The sequence below is a fragment of the Sphaeramia orbicularis genome, chromosome 19, assembly GCF_902148855.1.
Source record: "Sphaeramia orbicularis chromosome 19, fSphaOr1.1, whole genome shotgun sequence".
Classification (NCBI taxonomy): domain Eukaryota; kingdom Metazoa; phylum Chordata; class Actinopteri; order Kurtiformes; family Apogonidae; genus Sphaeramia; species Sphaeramia orbicularis.
This window is the reverse complement of record NC_043975.1, coordinates 36,481,121-36,504,235: the sequence shown is the minus strand read 5'-3', so window position 1 is coordinate 36,504,235 and position 23,115 is coordinate 36,481,121. Positions and strand designations below refer to the sequence as shown.

General features: G+C 38.9%; 1 protein-coding gene across 1 annotated transcript; it reads right to left on the bottom strand.

Annotated features, from left to right (window-relative positions):
- Positions 1 to 335: 335 nt before the first annotated feature.
- Positions 336 to 23,115, bottom strand: LOC115439425 (WD repeat-containing protein 49). The gene is made up of 18 exons (XM_030163263.1): positions 23,029 to 23,115; positions 22,267 to 22,413; positions 19,247 to 19,369; positions 18,994 to 19,165; positions 18,841 to 18,887; positions 18,609 to 18,746; positions 15,830 to 16,018; positions 14,506 to 14,697; positions 12,714 to 13,169; positions 12,439 to 12,588; positions 9,714 to 9,898; positions 7,551 to 7,690; positions 6,698 to 6,846; positions 6,235 to 6,452; positions 3,524 to 3,630; positions 2,876 to 2,928; positions 2,630 to 2,731; positions 336 to 1,861 (listed from the first exon to the last, which is right to left on the bottom strand). The coding sequence occupies exons 1-17, from the start codon at positions 23,113 to 23,115 to the stop codon at positions 2,651 to 2,653; spliced, it is 2,634 nt and encodes an 877-aa protein (XP_030019123.1). The 3' UTR covers positions 336 to 1,861; positions 2,630 to 2,650.

The window sequence follows — 23,115 nt, the reverse complement described above, 5'->3', positions numbered from 1 at the left end:
ATGTTTGTGTTTGTGTATATATGTATATAAGAATTGTGGGGGTGCTGGGGGGATTTTTGTGGCTGCGTTTTTAAGTTTTAATTTGTCTTTTTTTGGGTCTGTTTTTTCCTTTTTGTAAAAGTCTAAAAATATGATAAAATCAATAAAAACTTAAATTACAAAAAAAAAAAAAAAAAAAAAAGTTATTCTGTGACATATTTCTTAAGCAAAAAAGCATAATGAAAGCCATCAGAAAAAACTAATGGAAAATGTAATTAGAAAGTAAAATAGATTGGAAATTTTGCCAAATATTAAATGTGCATCCCTTCCACACATTCACAGTCTGATTCAGTTTAACAAAACTGTTCTCCTGGTTCCTCATATAGCTAAACTGTTTTCACCTTGAGGGTAGGGAGACTCTTCTGAATGTGCTGATGTAAATTTTATTAATGTTTAGTGGGAAGTGTGGAAAAGACGATGTAAAAAGGGTGCAAATGTGTGCTCCGATTATTATTAGGTTTAATGGGGCAGTTTATGGAACTCTGTATTGTCTGAATTCTGTAAGTCACTGGGCTTTGAGTCTCTCCTTGGATAAAAAATGGTAAATGTGTCTCCATAGTTGGTAAGTATAGTGAACTGGTTCCAAATGGTCTGAAGGAAACAGTAGACATTTACTAAACAATAAATAGAAGTTTTACATATTTCCACAATCCACCCCACTGTAAAGCTGAACATTCTGTAAAGCATTAAGAAAATATGCAAAACTTAAATGTGATTTTGTTAAAACTCTGATTCGAGGTTTAAAGAGTCTGCAGGTCTACCGAAGTTTTATGTTAAAGCATGACAATGTAATGTGACATGAAAGGGGATGTGGGTTTGATCAGTTGCATGACTTCCCATTGAAAATGAATGGAGGGGGCTTTTTTTGTTGTTGTTGCAATTTTGTTGCCATGGTTACTCAAATCACTACAAGAAGTCATAGCACACCATTTTTTTTCACATTCTCTTACATATAGAGAAAACGCAATGTTTCTTATATGCATGTGTTCTAGTGTGTAATTTGTGTGTTACGAAGATAATGGGGTGACTTACACACAATTCAAGGAGAGGAACAAAAATAACAGAGTAATAAACATGTCAAATATTAATAATAGTCTGCCTGTGCATAGAAGTCACATAATTAATACATATCCACAAAGTCAATGATTCATTAATGTGTGCTTGTCAGCAGACAGGAGGTTGAGTTGACACGCTTCATAGATGCAGTACCGCAGCATTATCTCAGAGCTGCTTAAAGGGCAAAAGTGAAGTTCATTTGACTTGCCCAGTTTGTCCCAGCTGTGTCTGTTTGTATTTATCCCTGAGCCCTGCTTGTCAAGAAAAGGCTCCATGCTCACTTCCTCCCCCGCGAAAAAATATAACCAGACCGGGGCTTAAAATAACCCAGTTTTCAGGGATGAGCAGACGAGCACATGCAAAGAAGTTACTAAATCACATCTGGAAAACAAACAAACAAAAAATAGGGCACCGAGTCTTGCATCAACAATTTGTGCAATTCAGTCGAGCCGTGATGATGACGTGCAGGGAAGGTTGCTGTGAAGGCGAGTTGGCTTGGATGTCGGTCTTTGTGGATGACCCAAAAGTCTCAAATATCTGATAATGGCAGCCCTGACATTCATTCACAATCCCAACAATAACACAAGTACATACAACAAAGACAAAAAATGGAAGGCGTGTCAGGATATAAGCGTTGTTTGAGTCTGTATCTCTGTATACGTCTGACTTGACAGGTAGCTCACTTTTCCCTCCAGATGCTGGGAGCCAAGCTTTCTGCTGCCAATACCAGGCAGGGAATTGTGGGTAAATTCTCAGAAAAAATCTCCTGAAAAAGAAAAGAGACTTATAAGAGATTTATAAATATGAAACAGAGATCACCATCAAGGCATTTCTAAAATTCCTCCTTTACAAAACATCAAAATGCAGAGATGAAATTAAAGATTTTTTAGATTTCCTTTCTGACCTTTGAACAGGAAGTGCAGATGAACTGGCAGCCTGTTGCACAAAGTGGCAACAATTAAGAGAAAGATTTAGAGCCGCTAAAATAAAATGGGAAACATGCAAAAGCACCATACTCTAAGGAAAAACAAAAACTAAAAATCTTTCTTTCCCATCAGTTGAATCTAAAATAGAAAAGCTGTTTTCCTGCTTTTCATTTGTATCTGTCTTTCATTATCCCTTGCTAAATATCCCTTTTTTTGGATAACTTTAGCCTGACCATGGCCTGCTGCAGCCACAGCACCCAAAAGTAAGTGGAACTGTGCTGTTGCATTCCTACAGAACTGATCAAACTGTTCAGAGTTATATGTGCTACTGTCCTGTATTTTTATGCTAGCAACAACTACTGGATGCAAAAAGGTGACACAGCCGCAGGCAGTGGTCACACCAGAGGATTTACACATGGTCAGGGGGTTCGGTGAGTTTCTTTGTACGTCTTCTGCATCAGCAGAGAAGTGAAATGTAAAGAATACACAATTTTTCATGAATTATTTGCCATGACTGCCCTGTAGACCCAGAATACAACTACTAGGGATTTATTCCCTGTCCATAAACGACAAATAGGAAAGGGTGTAGTCTTTTGCCCAAACCTCACCTGTCACATGAGTCTGAATCCTCAACAGTGATCGGTTTCATCATATAGGAACCTGCTCTCACGCCACCAAGCACCCATCTTACAAAACTCCTCGCATAGATACTGATGAAGAGATGTACAGATGATGTTGGAAGGGCAGATGTGCATGCAAGCATGGCAGGAAGTGAACAAGGACATTGAGGTGAGAATGATAAGTGATGACAACCAAGGCTTCACACATCAGCTCATTATATGTTTGCGTGTTACCATGGGTTGCTGTGGTTGTTCGTGGTCATTCTCTTCAACACTGGGAGAAAACGCTGAAGTGGACGAAAGAAGACAATGTTAAATAAGTTAATGTGTGCACTTCTGTGTCTGCCTGGGTGTGGCTGCACAGAAAGCACAGCTAATCGCTTATTTTGGCAAGTTAAACAACGGGCAGACAGTGAAAGGAAAGTGTAGGAAATGTCTTGCACGTACACATACACTCACACAAGCCTTCAGCATTTTTGCACTTTTAAAATCTGGCTTGTGTCTCTGGAGCAGAACATTGCCCAAATGTTCCCAAGCCCAGCTCCAGTTTTCTGAGGAGGAGAATGTGAAGAATGCTCTGAATCTTCTCTTCATAATGTGGTGAAATTGGACATGATTGAATCAGAGTATCAGGTTTAATTGGTTTGGAAGGCTGTCCTGACCTGTAGGTTTAACCTATTTTCATTTGCTTCTTCTGCACATACACATACACATGCAGATGCATGCAGAGGGATTCTGACAAAAGTAGTAATTAGTGCTGGGGACATTCCCTGTGAACAGCCAAGTCCACTGGGTCAAGGAGAGGACATACAGTATCTGTGTGTGTATGTCCATGTGTGTGTGAGTAGCACCTGAAAACACCTGTTTGTGCTGAATAGTTACCTTCAGAAGAGCTGTGTCTCTCTGAAGTTTGACCTCTGTTGGCTGGGTCAGGCACTTGGCTCTGGTTCCTGTCGATTCCCGGTTCTGTCTTGTTCTTCTGTGTCTCCCTGTTTTTGCAAACACAAAGCCTCTTACAAATGCAGATTTACCAAACATTTACCAGGTAATCAAACTAGACAGGACTTATGAAAGATCAGTAATCCCTGCTGGATATTTTGTCAAACCTTCCCATATCTGTTTGAATGTTTGATTTGATTTAAACCAGAAGTGTAACGGTTCCTCATCTCTGTGTTGTAGTTGGCTGCTCCATGAACACTCGACATGTGTCTCCTGTATGTGTGTCTGAGGTCATTTTTTCTACTTCTAGTAAATTAAAGCTGACATTATAATTCAACTTGTGGAAGATCTTAACAATGAAAGGCAAAACACTCACAGGGCAATTTTACACTGATTAGATATTTAAAAGACATGAGTGGTCCAATAAATATGACATAATACAACTTAAGAAGTCACAACACATTTGTCTAAGTGGCAACACGTCTTGATCAGTTAATCCTCAATGGTAACTACAAATAATCTTGCTCTCATGACCTTCATAAACGTATACATACTGTCTATTTATGTATCCGTCTGTGCCAACTCTGTCTGCACTTTTTTCGTGCTCTTAAATTAAGCTACCTCGGACAGATCTCTCCTTTATGGTCCAGTGTTACCCAACATGTGACAGAAATACAGTCACACTACGTCTGAGCCAAGCCAGAGTTTATGACCTCGAACCAAACTGAAGCTTCTATTAAAGACTCAAGCGTCTGTGGAAAACAGAGGGAAGTTTCTTTTGGAGAAACCATTCAACAATGACGCATTCTCTCTATATTAGATTTAGCTAAAATGATTCAGGGCTTAATGCTGACATCATTACTTGTTCAGACCTGTCCTGTAGCCGATATTGGCAGCCTTGATAAGGTGCTGGTAACCTACGTGCAGCCAGAATCGAATCCTCTTACGCCAATAAGACTACCATGTTTATACTTAACTGTACAGTCCAATATTCTTCATACCAGCATGTGTGCAGTCATTTCTATCCCCTATGGCATGATGAACCAACCAAGGGAGACCTAGCAGCTACTGAGAAATACGCAGGCCTTTTCCATCAAATTAGTTCTGGTTCATGAACCTTTTCCATTCAGGATTTCAGGACGTTCCGTTCAGGACCATTCTACTCAAGGATGCATCATTAACAGAGGGAGTGTACAGTGTATAACGGACCATGACATGCTAACATATTCCCTCATCTAGCATGTTCTGGAAATCATAACCCATTCGGGTTTTTTTTTTTCAGTTTCTTTATTATTTGTTCTTGCAGTCAAAAGTAAAAGCATTCCACCCACTCTTTCTTGTCTCACTTTCTAGCCTTTCCTTAAATCATTACATAACGAAGTCGCCATCAAACACAGGGTTTATCGGTAGTTACTACATGGTGTTTTTTTCCATTGGTTTCTCAGACTGCTACATTGTTGTTGTCTCCATCCAACCTGTAGAAAACGACTCACCCAGAAAATTCCCATAAGTTAAAAATCAGATTTGAGCTGTTAGAAAAGGGCTAACTGAGAAAAGATATTGAAAGGTTCAGTATATGATTTTTAGGAAGACCTAGTGGTGATTTTACAAACTGCAACCAAGGGAAAATGTCCAATTCCCTCATTTGAGTCAATCTTTTTGTTTGTTCTAGGCTTTTTGAAGAAAGAGGCATTAACTCCTGTCCACAATCAGACATAGTAGGAGACTGTAATGTACAGTATCTTAACACTAGATGATGGTGGCAACAAAATGGAAAGGCTTTTTTTTTTTGGCGGCAACTAATTATTTTCATCATTGTTTCACCTTTTCATCAATTAATGTGTCAGGGATGTCAGAAAAATGTTGATCCGTTCTTCCTACAGCCCAAACTGATTACTGGGTTATAACTTGAGGAGAGTTTCAGTGTATTTTATTTGGATACTTAGCAACTGGACTGAGGAAACAGGACAGATACCTGCTGCAAATATTACTGGCTGTTGGCAAAAAGCCAATAACCCACAAATGGCTGAATGAGGAACCACCAACACTTTCGGAATGGACAGAAATAATACATGAAGTCTACGTTATGGAGCGTATAACTTTTTCTTTGAGGCATTTTTATGTAAAATGTGAAAGATACTGGAAAAACTGGAAATAGTTCCTGAATCAGAGTTTACAGTAACCGCTGGTTGTGTTCCTTTTCAACTCCCAATGGCAATGCTAATTCTATTTGTTATTTAATTTGGATCTGGTGAACTGCCTCACCTCTAACAAGACGGCCTTTTTTCTGTCTCTCTTGTTTAGTTGGTCTAAAAAAAAAAATGTCTCCTAAAGCCCAACATGACATCCTAATTGTATTCAACAAAAGCCCAAAAACAGTTTACTACCATAAAATGAAGTAAAAAGAAATCAGTAATTTCAGACGCTGTGGTTTTTGTTCTTTTCTTAAAACATTAAATTATCAGAAGAGTTGGTGATTAATTTAGTAGTTGGCAACATAATGGTTAATCGAATAACTGTTGCAGCTCCAAAAAACCTATTAAATCTCATCTTATCGAACTACAATTAAATGGCTGAATTTGTCAAGCTCATGTTATTTTCTTTATGATCAGACATGTGCTCTTGACATGTGTATGAGAAACAGGCCTATATACCTGTTAATCTGGTAGGTATTGGAGTCTGTTATATTCCATATCGCTTCCTGCCCAAATGAGCCCACATGGCCTCCGTCCTTCGTCCACAGTCCAGCAGAGCCATCAGCTGAGGCTGTGAGGACAAACAGTTTTTCAGCCATCTCCAAGACGTCCACGTTCACCACAGCTCTAGTATGAGCCCTCCAACTCTGCAGCAGAGGAGGCTGTTCACAACCTGCCTGCAAAAACAGAGAACACCTCATGTCATATAAGTCATAAAACTGATATATCGCTAGCCTCATAGAATAATTACCCAAGTCATATTATTGGCCAAATTGTGATAACTACATAACTTTATTCTCCCAACACTGCTGATTAATTTTATGTACATATCACAATTTGGCCAAAAATATGATTCAGGCAATTATGCTACGAGGCTAACAATATTTCACATTCGAAAACAAACAAATACATATACAGCCACCTTATTTTGGATTTCCAGTGCATAATCAGAGATGTCCCAGATCTGAAGCCAGCCCATTGTGTCTCCAGAGATGAGGATAGTGTTTTTACTCTGATCTGAGCTCAGGGTCAGCACAAGTTCATCAGGCTGCTTGGGAGCATAAAATTGGCCTGGAATAAAGAAGAGAATTCAGCATATAAAAGAAGTAAAATGTAGATTAGGTTTTATTCTAACAATAGTCTACTGTAGGGTTTTCTAGAAGGGAACAAGTTGTCCACACAAAGTTGCATGCAGGCAAATCCATTTATATTCACAAACTGCCAATTTCAAGAAAACTGATTTGATTTGAAAGGACAAATGTGGTTTTGAGACAAATTACTGCCCTTTAATGTGTTCTCTTATGCCATACATCACCGCTCCATGTCCCAGTCTTGAATTCCTTTCTGCTGCAAAAATGCAGGCATACATTTGCATACCCATATGCACAAAAATGCACCCTGGCGCAGTCTGAAAGACGCATACAGTCATGCTTGCACATACACATATGTAGCGGTCACAGTGCCTGAATCCCACACCACTAAACACAGATGGGATCTGGAAAGAGACATAGTTGTGGGCTGCCAGGAATGGTACAGGCGTGAGGCCAAGTCGACGGTTCAGCCTCACTGTCATTGCTCTGACTGTTTATAAATCCATCTTACAGACGGATAATTAAAACTGACAGCTGCATGTCAACCACTTGTTCAGTCTGCTGCCCTCGCCTCCCTCACACCATACTGTGAGATCTCTATTTTAATGGCACTTCCTTTTAGTATTCCAACAAGTTTTACTCAATGACTCAATCCCATCATTTTCTCTTCAGTATGCCACTCACCATAAGCGTGTGTCTGACCAGTGACGCTCCAAAAGCAGAGACAGCCAGCCTGTGATGACACTAAGACACCTCTGTTTCTCAAATTTCTGTTGCTAGCCCGGTGCTGAAGGAATATAAGGCTGTCCACAGGAGACTCCACTCTAAATGCAGAAATAAGGCATAAAAACAGGCTAAAACAAGGAACACCTCATCACCAACTACAAATGCAGTACTGACTCATTCCACTCATTCAGTCAACAACACAAAAGCAGAGATACCACAAACCTACAGGTGCATTTGTCCAATTTGTTCATGAACATACTGTAAAATCCGGGCACATTGGAGAAAGATGAGTGAGGAAAAACTCCAGGGTTATTATAGTCAACAAAAACTAAAAGAAGCAGTGAAAAGGTAGGTGCTAACTGAATTAAAAATAAAAACAAGAGTTAAAACAAGGAAAGAAAATAATCAAAGGTGACTATGTAACAAAAATTAACGTTGTTTTCATGTATTCAAGTAACTGTTTTAGATCAAGCAGCACAAGAACAAAATGACAATTCATTTATTTAATGTTTTGTAAACACTTATGTTATTATAAAACCAGAGTATTTGTCATGATATTTGAATAACTAAGAGAAAAAAGTAAAACTGCTAACTGAAATTAAAAAACAAACTGACAGACCAAATAAACATAACATGCTGTGCACTTTTAATGCCCCTCAGCCAAATATAGCAATTACATTGTTGGAAAGACATGTCGCCATTTAACCTTGAAAAAGTAGGTCAAGGTCACCTATTTCCAATAGATTTCTGCTCCATGCCAAGATGCATCCACAGTATAAATTTGGTGCAGATATCCTGATGCATTCTTCAGATAATGTGACCACATCGTTGAATGGACAGACAGACAGAAAGAAAGACGACAAAACGATTACAATATCCCTCTGGCCAGAGCTGACCGAGGGGTAAAAACTTATGAAAATTACAGAACTGTACTAAATCAGATATGGTCTGATAGTTTGTTCTGCTGTTAAACAGTTTAAAATGTATAAAAGCGTGCCACTAGCCAAGCTTGTCAATGTTAGCAATCAGACTCAGAAATCTCTAAACCTCTCCATCACAGAAGTTTAAAGGTCAAAGGTTAACTCATTTTGTTGTCCCTGAAGGGAAATTCAGTCTCTACATTTTACCCATCCTAACACACACACAGATATTAGGGGTTTAACGGTACAGAAAAAATTTCAGTTTGGTACATTTTCAGTATAGGGGTCTTCTTCGGATCGACACATTTTCAGTACAGTGAAGGAGGTCAGTGTGGGAGTCACTCCGTAACTACCGAAAACCCAGAAGTGAAACTTAGCATGTTTTGAACGTCCAACCCAGCTCCTGTGCCTCTGTTATACTCTCTGTTGCCATGTTTACCCCCCGTTATTGGTGCCCCAGCCTCAGAATAAAGTGTTTTGTTTTTCCAACGGCACTAAGAATTCAGCAGCCGCGAATGTGTATATAGGGGAAAGCCTGTACACGGGTTCTGCTTGCAGCCACCCTGCTTCCCAAGTGTTTGTGTTCTTCACATAGGCTACATGTATTCGTTTGGTACACCTCCATATTGTCTCGAACACACTGAAATAAAATGTTTCAGTACTAACGATAGCACCGTTACACCCCTAACATACACAAAACTGCATGTGTGTGTACCATAAAACATACAGTTACTTCATAGGTGACTAATACTTGCTAGTTTTATTTCCTTGCCTGTTATTTGCCACTTATCTAGGTGCACAAGCGACATAATTTAGTCAATACATGTTGAAGGCTGCAACTAACAGAAGGGCCAGGACATGTGACCAATTACTGTTGTTCATATGTTGGATTTTTGGTTCAAATAAATAATGATACTGACAGGTTGGATCTTGGTCCTGACTTCATCTCAGTCTTACTCTTGGTCATGATTTTGTTTCAGTTTAGTTGGTCTTAACTCCTACACTACAGTCAGCCTGGACATTCTGTAATAACATGAATCTGTGTTTAACTAAGCTTTTCCCAGTGTAATCATGTAACTGACAATTCACACCCTAAGAAGGAAATCTTTTTTTTATTTATTTCTATAAAACAAGAACTGAATGGTGTGAATGAAAGGAAAACCATTCAATAAGTTTCAGCAAAGTCACAGCCACATCTCACCCCGTGGGCGTCTGTCTCCGTAGGTGGAGAAGAGGCCCTTGTGTTTCCAGCCTCCAGATGATGACCTCTCCATCATGGCTCGCCGTGGCAACGATGTCCAAAGCAGAGCAGTGATGAACTGCCAGGATGTCTGATTTGTGGACCCTGCTGCACTTCCATGACATGTTGGATTTCACATACAAATCCTATGAGCACAAGTAATACACACTGTCCCATCAGGATGAAAGGAGTACATGGTTGTATTCTGCCAGTGGAGTTTTATGTCTCTGGGCTAAAAAAGCTCAGCTGTTTAATTTTGCATTTGGAAACTGGTGCAGATTTCTGACTTGAGACTTTTGATCTCATCAGGTGTGTACGTTTGTATATTTTTAATTCATGTCATTCACTGGTATCATTTACTTATAAAATCATTCCTTACCAGTTTTTTTTTTTTTGGATTTACTTACAATGTTTTCTTATGCTTGACTCTGCTGACATTGGAGAATTGGCAGTGGGAGATATTATGACTGAACAGGCCCAGAATTTACTTAATACTGTAGACTTTAGGATGAGTCCAAACACTGAGCAGCTTGGGTTGAGATGTGAAAATCTGAGGACACAGCAAGACGTTTGTCTCACATTGCAGCTCATGCTGGTATTTATACAATATACAGCTCTGGAAAAAAATAAATAGACCACTGCAAAATTATCACTTCCTCTGATTTTACCATTTATAGGTATAAATGAACATTTTTGTTTTATTCTCTAAACTACCGACAATATTTCTCCTAAATTCCAAATAAAAATATTGTTATTTAGAGCATGTATTTGCAGAACACGACACATGTTCAAAATAACAAAAAGATGTAGATGTCAAATAATGCAAAGAAAACAAGTTCATATTCATTTCTAAACAAAACAATATTAATGTTGTAATATGGGAAAACTTCAGACATCAATGTCGTGGAATAACCCTGATTTTCGATGACAGCTTTTGCATGTCTTGGCTCTCCACCATTGCTGTTGGATGACTTTATGCAGCTCCTGGCATAGAAATTCAAGAAGCTCAGCGATGTTCGATGGCTTGTGACCATCCATCTTCCTCTTGATTATATTCCAGAAGTTTTTAAAGTGAGTTCAGGTCTGTAGATTGGGCTGGTCATGACTGGGTCTTCATCTGGTGGTCCATCATCCACACCTTTATTGACCTAGCTGAGGCCAGGAGCATTGTCCTGATAGAAAAACCAGTCCTCAGAGTTTGGGAACATTGTCAGAGCAGAAGGAAGCCCACTTCCCACCTGGATAACCTTGTACTTGGGCTGGGATTCATGTGTCCTTTACAAAGACAAATCTCCCCCCCGATCATCACCAAATTTCACAGTGGGTGTGAGACATTGTGGCTTGTAGGCCTCCCCAGGATCTGTGTCACACCATTAGGCAGCCAGGTGCAAAGCTGAGAATTGGACTCGTCAAGGAAGATGACCTTACTCCAGTCCTCTATGGTCCAAACCTTACGGTCTTTAGCAAACCTTGGCCTGGCCCTTCTTTTTTGTCATTGATAAAGTGCTTCTTTCAAACTTCTAGACTTGAGCCAAGACCATACGAGACTTTTTTGACCTGTTCTCATTCTGCACTTCAACTCACTTGCCATTTGTCATTCTTTTTGTAGGTCACTTGATGTCATCTTACGGTTTCTGAATGACATTTGAATGAGTTGACGTGAGCTGAGTAGTTTTCAGTAGTTATTTTTTGATTCCAATTACTAATAGCACTGTTTTTTGCCACCCAGCTAGTTCTACTGCAAGAAGATAGTGATGCCACAGTAGTGGTTTTTATACTTCACCTTCTTAAATAAGATATGGTTCAGGTGTTTACTAAGTAGAATAAGGTGTGGTTGTATTGGAATTCAAGACAGGAATGGAATGGCTGTCATACATGTAGACATGCTGATTTCAGAGGAAATTGCAGTGGTTTGTTAACTTTTTCCACAGCTGTACATTCTATATGGTTAATTCCTCAACTATATTTCTACTATGTAAGTGAACCTGTACTTGTCAACCTTACTTCATTAATTGTGCTTTGTGTATTACTTATAAGCAAGAGAGGCGCAAATTCTGAAAAAAAAAAATCACCATGAATGCACCAAACTGGACCTTTATATTACATGAATTATGGGCGGGGGCAGAACCTATGCAGAGCAGCCATTGTCGATGTACCTACCTTGATTCCGGGTGATCAAATGCGAGTAAACAAGCAGCAGTCAGTGAGGAGATTGAGTAGAAAGCATGTGTTTTTGTTAGTTGTTTGTGCAGCCGTAAGCTTTGCACTGACATTGTCCTAGAGACACAACCCAGCACTGGCCAATAATGTGTCATCTTGGACTGGTGTCTGCTGCACGGGGTCAGTGACTAGCCCATCACAGCCCAGGCAATCGGACAAAACGAGTCTGCATCACTACCGGCGCTGGAACAGCTCGTGAAGGACATGAAGAACATGCTGCTGACCATGCCTGACTCACAGAGCAGTGACTTAGTAGTCGCATGTACATGACAATAGGCTATGATGTAAGTTACCTGACGGAAATGCTTTTATTATATGTGATCTTTTGAAATGGCTAGGAATGAAAATTCACGACAGGTACCCTTTAAGACTTGTGTTTCTAAATGTGCTGCACCATTTGTGAAACAACTGCTAATGACCCTATTGTTCTAAAATAAATCGTGAGAAAAAAAATGACAGATTTTACCTTGGAGGATGCAATGTCATACTGAGCAATACGCTGGCTCCACCCAACAGCAAGCAGTTGGTTGCCATGGAGACAAACCATCCCAGTGACGTCAGAGTCGGTGACAGGCTCCAGCTTGTGCAGGTTAAGACCATTAAGTATATTCCACACCTGTTGGTCAATATGAAAAACTTACCACCTGCTCTGCACACCAAATATCCACCTGAAAACATTTGTCTCCCAAACATGAAATAAAAGGTGCAATTCAATTTGTCTAAATTTTTGTGGTGTTGAACCTTAATAGTGCCATTCCGAGCCCCAGTGATGAGTCTTCTGTGTGATGAGTCCAGGGTCATGCAGGTGAGCTCCTCTTCTCCATGAGCGTTGGAGATTTGTAGCCTCCTTCTTCCAGTCTGTACGTCCCACATAGACACAGTAGAGTTGACATAACCAGTCACCACCTGTCTCAGAATGGGGTTGTACAGTGCACAGGACAGAGCCATCTTTGGTCCAGGATCATTTCCTTCATCTGTCAACCATCCTCCTCTTCCTCTTTCAGCCAGACTGAGAAGCACCAGGTAATCTTTACATCCAACCAGTAAATGAGGCTGTGTCTGTTCAGGAAGAGGAGGACTCAGCAACAAGAAAGGGAAGTTGCCGTGCTCTGGGATATGGCCTGGCTTCAGGCAGGGGAATGGCAGACTAATGCTTTTCAGACAGTGATGAGTGGAGATGTCCCAAATCCTCAGCTCCTGATGGGAAGAAAGATGCAGACATAAACCAAGCTAGCAACTGTAAAATACAACATCATGCATCTAAATATGGACAGTCAGCTGTTGGCTCTGAAGCGTATTACCAAATTAATGTGTTTAGGAAATGTATAATCCCAAATCAGACATTAAAATAGCATGTTAAAAAATTATTTAAATAATTTGAAGTTGGCAAATTATCTTTGACCAGCATTATATTAAAAACAATACAACAGAACATTATTCAGCATTTCACTTCTTGAGATGCATGTTTTTGTTTTTTTTAAATAAAGTCTTATTTCAATGTTGATTCTAACAACACATTAAAAAGTTGGGACAATAAAGTAGCATTGCTTTTTTCCTTAACCCTTAAAGATATTTTGGGACTGAAGAGAACATTTGAGGTGTAACTTTGTCCCATTTTTCCCGTAAATGAGTCTTAAGGTTTGCAACAGTACATTAATTTTCATTTTCAAGGTGCCAGTCCAAAACCTGGCATTATCTTGAAATTATGCATGAGCGTCTACGTCAACGTTGCCATATTGCAGGCTGTAAGTGTTCCTAAATCTTGGAACTTTTCAGCGTAATTGATGAGATGAAATGCAAATGACTTTTGTCAAAGACACTAAGGCTACATTCAGACAACAGGCAAATGTGGCCCAAATCCAATTTTTTTCCCCCCATATGTGACCTGTATCCGATCTGTTAAAGACAGTTTGAATACCACATATCCAATTTTCTCAAATCCAACCCAGGCCACTTTCATATGTGGTCCTAAATCTGATACGTATTTGATATTTTGCAATGCGACTTCAGTCTGGACAGCCAGGTTGCATTTATCTGACCTTTACTTCATTGAAATGCGACAAACGTCACAATTCTGCATCCCAGGAGTGTTACTTCTGTAAACACAGTGCGTGCCTGCATGGTCACGTATTACGTAAGGGCCTCTTTTGCGTATGTGGGTCACTTCAGGGTCACATTCTGTTCAAACTCAAAACTGATAGAAGTCGCATTAAATGTGTAATAGGAACTAGCACACAAAAAAATCGGACTTCATCAAAAAATCCAAATTGTGTAATAAAATCTGATGGCTGAACATAGTCTTACACAACCCCAGGCCATGACACATCCTGGCTTCTGGATATGTTGTCTCAACAGCAATGTGTTCATCATATATGGAACTGTGTGCATGTGTGTGTGTGTGTGTGTGGAAGCCCAAGTAAATAAGTAAAGCAAAGTGAGCTAAAAAAAAAGTGATAACAAGTCCTGATAGTTAAACCTCTAATTTGTGCAATTATCTCACCATCGCCTTCTGTTATGCGCTTTAAATACTCACTGCATCTCTGGAGTAACTGAAAATCTGCTCAACAGGTTGGTAGATTGCAACATCAAGTATTGCGGTGTGGTGACCCAGCAGTGTAGCCACAGGACACGTGGTGACAAATCGAGCCCACAGTCTGACTGCGCGGTCACAACCTCCAGTAACAATCAGTTGCAGAGAAGGATTGTAGTCAAAACATTTGGCTCCCTGAAAGAGTCAAGGATCACAATAAATGGTAGACAGGGTCACCAGGGACAAAACTCCAGCTTTGAACATGAAATTAGAACATGACTTAAGGACACAAATGAAAGCAGCTTGGTTTTATTAGTCCACACTATGCGTTACTAGGGGTGGTTTTCTTTTATACATTTGTTCAGACAGTTAATTGAAGTCTGCTTGTTCAGAAAAGACATTGTGGAAAAACAGGAAATGTCACCTCCCAGTTTAATAAGGTTTTGTGCCGCAGTGTAGCTTCTGTCCCCCAAAGTCAGTGACTCTGTCTATACGCTCAGTGAAAGCAAATATTATAAATAAAAAACTTCAATCGAGCCTGATATTTGTTCTACTGGATAAACTTGTACTCATCTTGTGTGGAGGTAATTTAAAGTTGGGTTATAAAATATTGCTGCACAAGAACATGCCCTGAAATCTAAAATAGTTTTGTACACGTTCAGACTTTGAAGCAGTCAGAGGTGATTTGCAAACCTTGATCCACACAGTTGGGTCAGTGTCACCTGGAGTAGAGCACTGTGACACATAACATGACCACTGGACCTCAAGGCCATGGTGGAATGATCACTCCTATCTACTCTCAAATTAAGTGGGCATGTGTGATTCACAAAGCACATAAAACAGAACGCAAAAAAAAAAACCCAAAACGAACAGTTGCGATATGATGATATAGCTATTGTGATGATTTAAAGAGGTTTACCATTTCATATTATGCTCTATCATTGATTTAGTTGTGTTGCAACTCACATTCTTTGTAGTAACATTACATTGGAAATGGCAAGAAGTTTGCATAAAGACAACACAAACATGAATGAGAGCAACTAAGACAAACAATTAAAGAATTAATATTTGTTTTTCAAATGCTGAAGGACAATAGTTGGCAAATATTGTAAATTACTTTAAGAAATGTAGGTAATTCATAAGATGCAAGTCAAAAGAAATGGGAAATGTATGTTTCCATGTGGTCATTTTATACAAACATTTACTAAACATACAGAAATTTCCTATAGCATCTTGTGTATCATTATCCGGAAATGACATATTGGTCATCAAATCACTGCACAAGCCAAATGTTACCAAGGGTAACTGTGTGAAGTCAGACAGTTACCTCCTTAATTTTCCAAATGTAAGGCTCCTGTTTCAGTGACACGTTGATAAAGACCACAGAGGTGCTGCTGCTCTCAGATGATGTCATGATGACATTAGTGTCAAGCTCAAACATCACCCTGTTGATTGGTCCTTGGTGGATGGCAGGGATGTGATGGTACGAGACCATGCTGCTATGTTCGCTCAGGTCCTGTGATGGAAACAAATAAAGTGCTGTTTGGGAAACTGATGTGTAACACTTACATTTCTGTGCCAATATGGATACAAACCTTATATTGTGGACAAAAATGGTTTCAATATACAGCTCTGGAAACAAATAAGAGACCACTGCAAAATTAGGGTTTGGGTTAACCATTTTCTCTGATTTTACCATTTATATGAATGTGTTTAAGTAAAATGAATATTTTGGTTTTATTCTCTTAACTACCGACAACATTTCACCCAAATTCCAAATAAAAATATTATTTACAGCATGTATTTTCAGAACATGACGCATGGTCAGAATAACAAAAAGATGCAGATGTCAAATTATGCAAAGAAAACCAGTTCATATTAATTTCTAAACAACACAATATTAATGTTGTAATTTGGGAAAAGTTCAGACATCAATATTTGGTGGAATAGCCCTGATTTTCAGTGACAGCTTTCGCGTGTCTTAGCTCTCCACCATTGCTGTTGGATGACTTTATGCAGCTCCTGGCATAGAAATTCAAGAAGCTCAGCAATGTTCGATGGTTTGTGACCATCCATCCTCTTGATTATATTCCAGAAGTTTTCAGTGTGGGTTCAGGTCTGTAGATTGGGCTGGCCATGACAGGGTCTTCATCTGGTGTTCTGTCATCCACACCTTTATAGACCTAGCTGAGGCCAGGAGCATTGTCCTGATTAAAAAACCAAAAAAACATCATGTGTGCGCAGTTGAAAACACTTGGCGTGACTTATCAGCTGCACTACTTCCCCCAGTGGCCTGACTTATCACTGCATGCCAACGTTTTTGGACAGACGGACGGACGACCAACGGATGACAGTACCCTGTGGCCAGTGTGGCTGAGGGTAACCAGGCCTCAGAGTTTGGGAACATTGTCAGAGCAGAAGTTGAGTAGTTTTCAATAGTTATTTTTTGATTAAAATTACTTTGGTGGTACTAGTAGCATTATTTTTGCCACCCAGCTAGTCCTATTGCAAGAAGATAGTGATGGCTACAGTAGTGGTTTTTATGCTTCTCTTTCTTAAATAAGACATGGAGGTGTTTATTCAGTAGAATAAGGTGTGCTTGTGTTGGAATCCAACAGACACAGGAATGGAATGGCTGTCATACATGTGGACATGCTGATTTCAGAGGAAATTGCAGTGGTCTCATTTTTTTCCAGAACTGTATTTAGTCAGTGTTAGTTTATGTTAGTTTATTTATTTCATTCATAAGACAAAAGAAAATCTGCTTCTACATGTCAAACTGACCACATCATGAATGCAAAAGAGCACAAAGAACAGTAATCTTATATTATCTGCCTCTCTACTTGTACCTATCAAGTACCACAACCAACAAAGACATTCACTGGTTTATGCTGGACACACACAACAAGAAACAATGTTCATCAAGGTAAGAATTTTCCAATGGAAATTCAATATGTTGAGTTCTAAACATCCCTATTACTGTGCATGAAAATGGAAAAAATACAAACATGTGACTGGTATAGTGTTTCATGAAATAAGTGTCTCCTGAGACACTCCCATTAAAACCCCTATTATCACCTCATGTTGTATGAGAATAACAAATAAGTAGTTCTGTACAGTATGAAATGGGATAAAAAGATGCCAAATGTTATCAATATGGCCAGGAATTAAACATGCATTATTGTTACACACTTAAAAATGTTAGTTTGACCTCTATGGGACGTACAAACAAACTTTTAGAGAACACATATTTTACATACATGCTCCTCCGTTATGGCAAAATCCAATCTAAATTTATTTATAGAGCACGTTTAAAAACAGGACAGCTGACAAAAAGTGAAAGTTAACTCTGGACTAGTCATTTGACGGAAGTATATTAGACAAATGTTTATGTAACAGATGAGCATATTCATGGCATAGAAGCTAAGAAAATTGTTAATATTTAATAGAAGTGAGAGAAACTAAATGGTTCCAGAATTTCACTCTGTAAATGTATGAAGCAGAGTTATAGTATCAGAGACCAGTTTTATTCTTGATCTGGGTCTTGTCTTGCATTTTACTAGTTTTTGGAAAAACACTGCAATCAATAACTTCACACATTACTACTTAAAATTTTTGTAGAAGCCACCTGTTTATCCTGTCTGTTTCAGAGAACCAGTTATGTACCTTCTGGTCTGTGCAGAGGCTACCTAACATTATTAGCATATATTGAAGATTGTAGCTATGATGGCGTTAGCTTTGTAAGAGATTGAACATTGAACTAACGTCAGCTGGGGCTCACTCAGTTTTCTATACATATCTACTTCCTTTAAACCACCTTCAAATACGTCTTTTTCTAATGTTATGGGCAGAAATATAACTGTTTTGCAGATATCATGCCATGCCAAGTATACTTTTGTGTAACTATTTGAAATACTTGGTTGTGATGATATCCTTACACCTAATGACTGGGTCTCAACTGTAACACTAGTATGGAGATTCATGAAGTCATATTTGTTGAAGAGTTACAGTGGACATACATTCACATATAAAGTCACAGGTGAAAAAAAGCCTGTTTCCCTTTGGCTTGCAGGTAAAATAAAGCAAACAGAGGAGGTCAACCTTACCTGGAAAAAGATCCTCTGTGGCATGGTCTCTTTCTTAGAGGGGTTCTTGAAAAGGCCTTCAGAGGGGTTCAGAAACTGCATGAGGTGAACTCCACCCCTATCATCTCCCAGTAGCAGCAGAGATGGTTGCTTTAGGTACTTTGAAGGAACAGCAACATAGTGTACTTTTAACCCAATATGTGTATGCAGTAAGCTTAGGTGAAAGGATATCTGAAAAGAGTAGAGATCCTACCTGGACATCACACCAGTAACATAAAGCAGTCAGGACACAAGGAAACCCTGCATGAGACAAAAGTGATTTTCCCATCATATTCTGTAAAGTTACTTTTAATTCTTGTCAAGTTTATCATATTAGAAAGTGTGACGCATAAGAAACCACATCTACCAAACAGATGGACGTCTTCAAATATGCTGTTGGTGGAGACATTGATAAAGTGCAGGTCCCTGCAATCGGTTGATATAGCGACCTTGTTGACATTGCCCATATAGACGGCATCAGTGGTCCAGCCTCTGAATCGTCTCGTATTTGCTACTTCCTCTGTTGGGTCTCCAGCAAGCTGGGGAATAGACGTAGCGAGTCTGAGTGTGTCTTTGAGTTTGATTAATTTGTGTACAAGAAGTGCCATGATGTCACTCACCCCTAGAGTTTTGACAATGTGTAGGCTGCGGTTCCAGACAGTGAGTTGACCCCCCTTACTGACACTAATGTAGCGGAGTGGAGGTGGATAGGAAAGAGCCACCGCACGCACTGTTGGCTCCCGCTGTACAAACAAAATCAGTAAGGTTTATGTAAAGGTTACTGAAGAAATTAAAGTACTATTTTTATGAAAAAGGAGTTTAGAAAAACAAATTTAGTAGAAAAATGGAAACATGCTGTTATAGCCTGCTACATCACATACAAGTAGTAGAAGAAAAAGTCTAATGAATAAAAAGATCTTCTGGATATGAGTTATAATGTGCATGTATATCCAGATTACTTACTCACCAAAATTCAAAGTCTAGGATTTGACTGAGCTTGTTTCTTGGAGCTACTATAGTAAAGGTAAGATTAAAAAATGTATGGAATCTGCTTTACAACCTCGAAACCACAATGAATTCCACCCGGGGATATGAATATTTTAAATAAACAGGCAGACAGAGGCTTTACACGTTGGCTGAAAGGGTTAAATATTAAAAAACATCTGAGTGCTTAAACATAGTAAAACAGACTCACCCTGTCCTCCCTCACATTTGAGTCATGTTTTTGGCAACATATTGATGAGTGCATGTCTAATAGTTCTCCGTTTCTTTCTTTGTCTTCAACTCCTCCCGTGCCATAAGCCTGATATATGAAGATTTACAGTACTTTCAAGATGTTCAGTGTAACTTCTAGGTGACGTGATAATACTTCCTCAATTAAGTGCCATAAAAAAGAAAACTGCAGAAATGTGTCAGGGAATAGTGAATATATTGATGGAAGGATGATGACATGCAACTAATACCCAGATGATTAGAAACAAATGAAAACCAAATTCTGAATATTATGTTCCATTTTGTAATTTTGTCCTCTGGAATCTAACAGGGTGGGAATCTTTACTGTCTAAAGAGCCGGTTTTGTCCAGAAAGAAAAATCCAGAATCTGTCTGGTCTCAGAAAATATTCAAGACCTTAAAACACAAGTAACAGGTGACATACAATGCAGATTTTAATGATAGCATTTTAAAATGATTTTTCATTTGTTGTAATATGTGGTTTTCTGTGCTTTTTTCACAACTGGATATTGTAAGACTGACTTATGACCTTAAAGAATCACATCAAAATGTGAATTCTTGTTATTCATTTTCAGTGGGTGAATGGTTGAATTTGCCTGTACATTAGAGATTTTGCAGAGTTTGTCCAGATTTAATAAAACATATACTTTACACTGAATCTGTTATCTTTCTTGGACATGAAATTGAAGTGGTCCCATAAACAATTTTTTTGACCAAGAATTGTAACAGTTCAGGTCTGGTTTAATTCATCTTAACTGACTGGCATTTTTCATACTTAAGCAAAATGGCTCAAAATACATACATATGTAAAAGTAAGGAGACTACTGGTAACACTGGTTAACCAGTAAAATGCCTCCAGCACTCAGTATAGACTTCTTGTTTTTCCTCGTTTTATAACAGTTTGCATTTAGGTGGTTTACTGTCAATTACTATGTTAAATGGTGGACCAGAGACAACATCCCTTAATGCCTGACCCACACTAGAGTCTGTAAGAAAAATGCCTCCAGAACGAAAATAGTGAAACTTCGCAAAGTTTGAGTCACCAATTAAAAATTAAGTAAAAAATGCGGGTTGGCTGTAGCTTCAAGATACAGTCTTGGGTGAAAATGTGAAATTCTGAGATTTAATGAGAGAATGTGGAATGTTTGTCTCAGAGCTACAAGATCTACTTCAAAACAGTCTGCACATTACAATACATTCACTTCTCTGGAAGATTTAAACCAATATACATGTGCAATAACACTATCATATACATTGTAAACATCCATTAGCCAGCACTTTCATCAATTGTTTTTTAATTAATCTTAATATTATATGTAAGATTTAACACTTTTAATCTCTGATGCAGATAGTTTCTAAAAAAAAAAATCGCAAATGTTATCTTTTATTTCCTTGTCTGGTCAAACCAATAGAAGCCACTGCAGAGTGCATTAGGGGCCACAGGTTGCGTACCCTTCGTCTACTATAGACCTTTTTCACACTTGCCGGAAATATGTAATCGTTGCGGAAAAGGACTTCCTGCCAAGCGTCAACACAATGAGAAAAAATGGATAAGAGAGTACACAACCTGCCTGACCAATTTGTACATTACATATCTGTATGTATATGCATATGTAATGCGTACATATTTGAACATATTATATATGTACGACGTTTGTGTTTATGTACTTTTCTAAACAGAAATGAAACTATTCCATGAGAAAAGGCCGGCCCCGGGTTTCAGGCAGTAAATCTTTCCCAGCACGTAATCTTCAGACGTGAAATGTCTGCTGCAAACATAACCATGTCTGATTTAGAACCAATGATGTTTCGTTTTTAGTTTTATTTTGAAGCAAGTTGAAGTTCCACTGGGCTGCTCTCATGCAACTCACTATAGCTTTGCTGCAGCAGCTACCTAGGACACGGCATTGATGGAAGATACAAACTTTTATTTCCTTCTTAAGTTGCATGCAGCCAACAACGTAATTTATGTTGTACATCTGTTTTATGCTTGTACAGAGAATTTTGTGTGTTAACCATATTTTGTCATATCTATATATTGTTTAGTTTTCACGGTGGATTTGGAGGAAAAGCCTTGAATAAACCGATTACAAGACAGCCACTTGTGACTGCCTGTGCTTGGAGGGAATTACACATACTATCCTTTTTAATCACAAACTTTGGTCATCCTGCCGGATCACCTGAATCCATTTCCGCCTAACCTCACTATCCACAGAAAAAGAACGAAAAGACAGATACTGCTGCTTTTGGGCATAACAAGAGCAACCTGAAATGCTAAAAAACTCTTGTTCTTTGCTTGCGCCACAGTTGCCCTGATAGGTGAGGAAGTAGAATTCCGCAATGATTGTGTATTTCTGGTCAGAAATATGGAAGTTGTGAAAAAGGTCTATAGCGTGTGTTTCCTGTACCTTGTTGTGGGAGCAGTGTCTGACTGTTTGGGGGGAGTCCAGGAGAGCAGCGATGGGGATGGAGGCTCGTTCTCTTTCACTGTACTCTAGAAGCAGGTAGGAGCACAGCTGCTGCCACGTCACCTGCCCTGTGCAACATATATCCACCTGTCAAGGATGTAAAGGAATACACAATGACTGTTTAACCCTTTATCGGGCAAGTGACTATTTTTGGTAATTTCCGCATACATTACAAGACAGTGACAGTAACAGTTACAGTGAGGACAGTGGGCCAACAATATCAGGTCACAGGTGATCTGTAAGGTCCACCTCTGCTTGAACAGTGAGTGTAACTGCTCTGTTAGGTACCATGAAGTAATGGTACTAATGTAAGGAATGATGTTTAAAGGGATTATGTGTGTGTTGACAGGTGTCTTAATGTTCCAAAACACACGTTCCTTTCACCTTACATGTGTTTTCTTGTATTTTTATTTTTTTTTATATACACTTCTTGGATTTTTTTCTTAAGCCACTTACAAGTAAGGAACCACATATGGTAACTACACTGACCTTGATTTTCTACATGAATTTTTTTTTTTTTTTAATTTCACAAAAGTAATAAAGTCTTATGTTCTCCAATAACACACTATGGTTGAAATTTTGAATTTCAGAGTATTTCTGTGTGCCCTGTAAAGGGTTAAAAGCTTTGTTTCCTTCTGTTAATAGAACACTGAATTTATTCCTGCACTAAAAAGAAAGTGTATGTCAAAAAATCATGTTTACCTCACTGAAGAACTGCTCAGCCCATGAGTCCTCCACACCAGGACCAATCACAGACCTTATAAGCTCCCGAAACTCCGCAAACTTCAT